Source organism: Triticum dicoccoides, chromosome 4A (assembly GCF_002162155.2).
Source record: "Triticum dicoccoides isolate Atlit2015 ecotype Zavitan chromosome 4A, WEW_v2.0, whole genome shotgun sequence".
Taxonomy (NCBI): Eukaryota; Viridiplantae; Streptophyta; class Magnoliopsida; order Poales; family Poaceae; genus Triticum; species Triticum dicoccoides.
In genome coordinates, this window is record NC_041386.1 from 602,783,260 (window position 1) to 602,789,911 (window position 6,652).

Consider the following 6,652-nt stretch of genomic DNA (forward strand, 5'->3'; position numbering starts at 1 on the left):
CTTGCTCATCCCCTCTTATAGCGTTGTTAGTTGCAGGTGAAGATTGAAGTTTGTTCCTTGTTGGAACATGGAGATACCATTCTTTGTTGGAACATGTTTACTTGTTGGGATATCACTATATATCGTATTTAATTAATGCATCTATATACTTGGTAAAGGGTGGAAGGCTCGGCCTTATGCCTGGTGTTTTGTTCCACTCTTGCTGCCCTAGTTTCCGTCATATCGGTGTTATGTTCCCGGATTTTGCGTTCCTTACGCGGTTGGGTTATAATGGGAACCTCTTGACAGTTCGCCTTGAATAAAACTCCTCCAGCAAGGCCCAACATTGGTTTTACCATTTGCCACCTAGCCTTTTCTTTCCCTTGGGTTCTACAGACTCAAGGGTCATCTTTATTTAAACCCCCGGGCCAGTGCTCCTCTGAGTGTTGGTCCAACCCAGAGCACCGTGCAGGGCCATCCCTTGGCAAATTGGGTTACGTCGGCTCCTGTACGCTTAGCTTATCTGTTGTGCCCTGAGAACGAGATATGTGCAGCTCCTATCGGGATTTGTCGGCACAGCGGGTGGTCTTGCTGGACTTGTTTTACCATTGTCGAGGATGTCTTGTAGAACCGGGATACCGAGTCTGATCGGAATGTCTCGGGAGGAGGTCTATTCCTTCGTTGACCGTGAGAGCTTGTGATGGGCTAAGTTGGGACACCCCTGCAGGGATTTGAACTTTCGAAAGCCGTGCCCGCGGTTATGGGCAGATGGAATTTGTTAATATCCGGTTGTAGATAACTTGAACCTTAACTTAATTAAAATGAGTCAACTGCGTATGTAACCGTGATGGTCTCTTTCCGGCGGCGTCCGGGAAGTGAACACGGTGTTGGAGTAATGCTTGACGCAGATTGTTTTAGGATCACTTCTTGATCATACTTTTATCGACCGTGCTTTGCCTTCTCTTCTCGCTCTCGTTTGCGTATGTTAGCCACCATATATGCTAGTCGCTTGCTGCAGCTCCACCTCATACTTTTACCTTACCCATAAGCTTAAATAGTCTTGATCGCGAGGGTGCGAGATTGCTGAGTCCCCGTGACTCACAGATACTTCCAAAACTAGCTTGCAGGTGTCGATGAGTCCGTGCAGATGACGCAACCAAGCTCAGGAGGAGCTCGATGAAGATCTTGTCCTTTGTGTTGTTTCGTTCTAGTTGATCAGTAGTGGAGCCCAGTTGGGGTCGATCGGGGACCTTTGTCGCATTTGGGATTCTTCTTTTATTTTGGTTCCGTAGTCGGACCTTGATTGTATTTGGATGATGTAATGCTTTATTCATGTATTGTGTGAAGTGGTGATTGTAAGCCAACTATGTATCTTTTTCCTTATGTATTCATGGATTGTGTGAAGATTACCTCACTTGTGACATTGCTTTCAATGCGGTTATGCCTCTAAGTCGTGCTTCGACACGTGGGAGATATAGCCGCATCGAGGGCGTTACAGCGTGTGATGGCGTGAATGCGAGGGGCTGGATGACGAAATAAAGGCCTCTTTGATTCGTACGATTTTGAAAACGTAGGAATAGGAAAAGTGTAGGGTTGGAGTGGCATGCCCATTTTTGAATCATATAGAATTAGCAATGATTGTTTAATGCCACGGAAAAAACAAATGAAATTGTAAAAAGAGGTTGGAGTAGATGTTAAATTTCCTATGAAATGTAGTACAAAAGGTTTCATAGAAAAAATTACTATGAGATCCAATACTATGAATCAAAGAACCAATATAGGAAAAAATCATAAGGATTTCAATCCTCCAAAAATCCTATAAAATTCCTTTGAATCAAAGAAGCCCTAAGTTTTTTAAGCAAGGTCGATGGGGCGAATTAAGATTGGTGAGGGGTCATTTAGCAAAAATAAGACGGTAGAGCCATCCGTCCGCATCTGCTGATTTCCGTGTCTAGAAAAAGGTAGTGCAACAACTAGTCACTGTCATGAGACTCATCCATCCATCCTCTACTACTACTAGTAGTTTCTTTCATTTCATTTTAATTTTGTGTGCAGATAAATAAAAAAATTAAAAAAATGAGGTGCGTGATGATTGCTCTGCCTCCGTGGTGTGGACGTAACGTATCCATTTTATTTATTTTGTTGCAGAGGAGGAGTGTATTTTATTTCTGCAAGATGCAGAGATTGGGCCTTGTAGACGATACCCATGCCCACGTCCATGTCCATGCCCCCATATCACACCACCACCTGTCCTCCCCCTTCCCCTCTCTCTCTCTCTCTCTCTCTCTCTCCCTCTCTGCAAACCTACAAGCAGGGCAAGGAGGAGGAGGAAGAAGAAGAAGAAGCAAACATGTCTTCCCCAAGCAAGCGCAGGGAGATGGATCTCATGAAGCTGTCTGTACTGTAGCCTCTACCTATTTCAAGCAAGCGGAGGGAGATGTATTTCATCCGTTGTTTCTGATGCTTTTGAGTTTTGATGGTGGTTAGGATGATGAGTGACTACAAGGTGGACATGATCAACGACGGGATGCACGAGTTCTTCGTCCACTTCCACGGACCCAAAGACAGTTTGTCTCTCTCTCCCATCTCCTTTGCTTCTTTTCATCGACTAATTAATTAGTATTAGTAGGTGCAGATTCGCTCATTCATTCATTCATTAGGATTGGGTGCGTGATGAGATTGTTTCTTTCTTTGCTTGCTTGCTTGCTTGCTTGATTTCCCCTCATCTTTCTTCCCAAATGAAATCTCTTTGTTTCTTTCTTTCTATCATTTCAAGTACTACTAGTAATCCCTAACTTGAGATTGCTTTATTTATAAAGCAGGGCGAAAGCCTTTTTTGGTAATCCCTAACTTGAGAGAGAGAGTAGCAGAGGAGGATGAGCTGAACTAAACTCAACTGTCCCCCCTTATTTCAGAACAAACAAACAAACAAAAAGTTGAGTTGAGTTGAGTTCAGACAGTAGCTTATCTTTTCCGGGCTCTTCATTCACCTACACTATACATACATAGGAGGGAGGGAGGAATCAGGAATGGATTCTGCACAAACAAGTGTAAAAACAACTACTTCCTGCTGCATGCATCTAGCTCATCTCATCTGTTCCTCTTCTTTAAGAAACAAACAAAAAAGAAAATCACCTCCGCGAAACTGTCCTGCCATTCTTTGCGATTGCCTCACTTGCTGTTTGTGTCACCATGACTGATTGGTTGTACTAGTAGTATAACATAATCCATGGATTGTTTTGTTTGGTTTGTACCCCATCCATATCCATATCACCTCTGACTAGATGCAGCATCCACATCACAATGACTTTTTATTAGCCTCCATATTACTACTATATCATATCGGTACGGTAGGTGCTTCATCCACATCCCAACAATGGCCCCTCTCTCTCTCTCTCTCTGCTCTGCCCAACCAACAACTTGCCGGGAAAAAAATAGACAGATTTGACCAATACCCCCCAAAAAATAAAGGATGCACTTTGGCTGTCACTCATGCTTTCACTGATTTATTCTTGCAAGTTTAGTATACATTGTACTACTAGTGCGTAGTGCTCGTCTGTTCAGCTGTCAAGTTTTCTCTTTCCCACTTTCTGAGTACTAGTGGAAGGGAATGATGCTGCATTAAGCATGCACTCTACTGCTCCCTCCGTCCCAAAATAAGTGTCGCCGATTTTGTACAAAGTACAAAGTCAGTCAGCAACACTTATTTTGGGATAAGTAGCATTTAAACTCTGTACTTACAGATGACACAACAATTTTGAATAAATTTGATCCTTCAATCTGCTTTGTAGCACTTCAAATTTATTTGGTACTCCTACCTAATTACCAGGCTTCCTCTGTTTCCTTGCTGCAGGTATTTACCAGGGTGGTGTGTGGAAGGTCAGGGTTGAACTCACCGAAGCTTACCCTTACAAATCCCCTTCCATTGGCTTCACCAACAAGATCTATCACCCCAATGTCGATGAGATGTAAGCCTTCCTTTCTTCTTCATTTCACAAACCAACCATTCTCTTCTCTGCACAATTGCACATACTCTCAGGTTTCATCGTTTGTTTGTTTGTCGGCAGGTCTGGTTCTGTCTGCTTGGATGTGATCAATCAGACATGGAGCCCGATGTTTGGTAAGTAAATTCGATCGATATATCGAAACTAGCTATTGCTCGTTAATATTTTTACGTGTCCGACCCCGTTGACTTTGTGTCTTTTTTACTAACTGAACTGAAGCACCACATTTCTGCTGTTGTCCTGCTATGCTGCAGACCTTGTGAATATCTTTGAGGTGTTCCTGCCCCAGCTTCTCCTGTACCCGAACCCCTCGGACCCCTTGAACGGCGAGGCGGCTTCGCTCATGATGCGCGACAAGAATGCTTATGAAACTAAAGTCAAAGGTCTGATTTGTACCATAACTTGTGTATTCCATATCTATGTCATCGAGTGCACTATAGTATTTCCTTAACACAAACTAAAAAAATCTCTGTTCAGAATATTGTGAGAGATATGCCAAGCCTGAAGATATATCCCCAGAGGAGGAAGAGGAGGAGAGTGATGAGGAGCTGAGCGACGCCGAGGGCTACGACTCCGGCGACGAGGCCATCATGGGCCACGCAGACCCTTAACTGGTGGATGGATGCAAGGATGGTTAGCTCAGTCAGTAACTCAGTAATGCAGGTGATCATGATGTATCTCTGTCTGTCAGTCTGTACATAGCTGCGGCGATCACTGATGAATGCCGCCATGGCAGATGCTGAAGAAAGTCATCAGCCATCTCAACTCAGCTCCACTAGTTCTTGTGTGTCCCGCTGTGAATAACTTGCCATTTGTTTGTGTTGGTTCCATTTGCAGTTCATGTTTCCATTCTAGGAGATGTCTGTTCTTCTGTTTTGTTGATTTCATTTCCAGTTCATGTTACTACTGTATGTTTCCCTTTCCTACCTGTAATCATCTCAGGGGAATTTAAATCTGCTCTGCATGTCCAGCTGAATTCGAATTTCCACCCTTCAAAAGAGTACAACAGAGATTGCATCTTGCATTAGGATGAATTTGAATCATCAGTTCAGATCCAAAAACGAATCTGAATCATGAACACAAGATTTTTTTTTCTTTTTGACTTAGATACATTCAGATTGGATGAGGTAGATTCAGATCCTGACGCGCTGGAGCGCAGAGACGCCGTCCAGGCCCTTGGCGCCGTAGTGCCGGAGCATCTCCGGCACCGTCGTGCTCCTGTACCTCGCGCGGCCGTCGCCATCACCGCCGGCGACGATCGGAGCGAGCACCCTCGTCGAGGCGTCGGCGCGGAAGAAGCATGCGACGGAGACCCGGGGACCGGCGGTGTTGGCCACCACGCGGTGCTCCACGCTCCTGAACCGGTCGTTGGACAGGATCTGCAGGTAGTCACCGACGTTCACCACCAGCGCACACGCCTCCGCCGGCACGTCCACCCACGCCGGCCGCCGCTCGTCGACGTCCACCAGCACCTGGAGTCCGCCGACGGCGTCCTGGAGGAGCACGGTGAGGAAGCTGGGGTCGGAGTGCCTCGCGTTGCCCAGCGTCCGGTGCGGCTCCGGGCACGCCGGGTAGTAGTGGCAGCCCACGCTCAGCCCCTCCAGGCACCCGGCCTCCTCCTCCAGGTACCCGCGCCGGAGGCCCATCGCCTCCGACAGCAGCCCGAAGAGGGTCCGCCCCAGCCGCTGCACCAGCCCAGCGTACTCCGGCACGATGGCCCGGCACGCCGGCGGGATCTGCTCGGGCGGCGGCGGCTCCGGGGCCATCTCCATGTAGAGCGTGTCGCGCCAGCAGGCCGTCGGCGACCGAAACAGGTCGAAGTTGCACTGGTACCTAGCGCGCCGCTCGGGGTCCCGGCTGTAGTACGGCGCCTTGGCCTCCGCCGGCTCCTCGTTGAAGCGCCGGACCGCCGCGAGGATCTCGGACATGGCCGGCTCCGGCACGTCGTGGTTCGTCACCTGGAAGAAGCCCACGGTCTCCGCGGCCGCCCTTACCGCGCCGACCACCGAGGCCCGCCCCGACGGCTTCGCGAGGCCGGCGAGGTCGATGACCGGGATGGCGAACTGGTGGTGACCATGGTGATGGGGCGCGTCGGCCAGGGAGTCCGGCGGGTGGTGGAAGATGGCAGGGATGGTGGTGACGCCCGCGTCGACGAGGCCCTTGACGCCGGCCTTGGTGCCGTCGAAGGCCTTGAGCGCGCGGAGGCGCTCATGGTCGGAGGCCATGGATTATTGGAGCTAAGCTCTGTGTGTGTGGGAGTGAGTGAAGTAGTCGTGGCGCTCTACTGACCAGCCTTCCGTGTACACTTCAACGTCTGATATCTAGAGTATATCAGTAAAATCATCAAACAGAATCTGGAAAATAAAAAAGAATATAAATAGTGAATCTGGAAAATAATAATTTTTTTAAAAAAATCTAAATAACGGGAGTACAAATAACTGCAGTTTAGCTTTTTTTTTTTTGAGAATTCTCGCCTGCTTTATTTATTCAGAAGCAATTGTCATAGGTACAAGATCGGGATCATGAGGATTGCCCAACCAAACATGTCTACCTATATCTAGGTTGCAAGCAAATTTGGCGAGATTATGAGCTTCAGTTTAGCTAATGGTAAGTTGCCTGATTTTTTGAATTTGGGCCGACTCGTGGGAGGAGGGGTGGGCATAAAAATC

At 47.6% G+C, this 6,652-nt stretch overlaps 2 protein-coding genes across 2 annotated transcripts; one reads left to right on the top strand and one right to left on the bottom strand.

Moving 5' to 3' along the window:
• Positions 1-2,189: 2,189 nt before the first annotated feature.
• On the top strand, positions 2,190-4,854 carry LOC119287232 (ubiquitin-conjugating enzyme E2-23 kDa-like). Its single transcript, XM_037566757.1, has 6 exons — positions 2,190-2,373; positions 2,467-2,546; positions 3,833-3,947; positions 4,047-4,099; positions 4,238-4,366; positions 4,461-4,854. The coding sequence occupies exons 1-6, from the start codon at positions 2,198-2,200 to the stop codon at positions 4,592-4,594; spliced, it is 687 nt and encodes a 228-aa protein (XP_037422654.1). The 5' UTR covers positions 2,190-2,197; the 3' UTR covers positions 4,595-4,854.
• Positions 4,855-4,949: 95 nt separating this feature from the next.
• On the bottom strand, positions 4,950-6,280 carry LOC119287231 (1-aminocyclopropane-1-carboxylate oxidase homolog 1-like). The gene has a single exon (XM_037566756.1). It carries the CDS (start codon positions 6,206-6,208, stop codon positions 5,117-5,119), a length of 1,092 nt encoding a protein of 363 aa, XP_037422653.1. The 5' UTR covers positions 6,209-6,280; the 3' UTR covers positions 4,950-5,116.
• Positions 6,281-6,652: the final 372 nt, after the last annotated feature.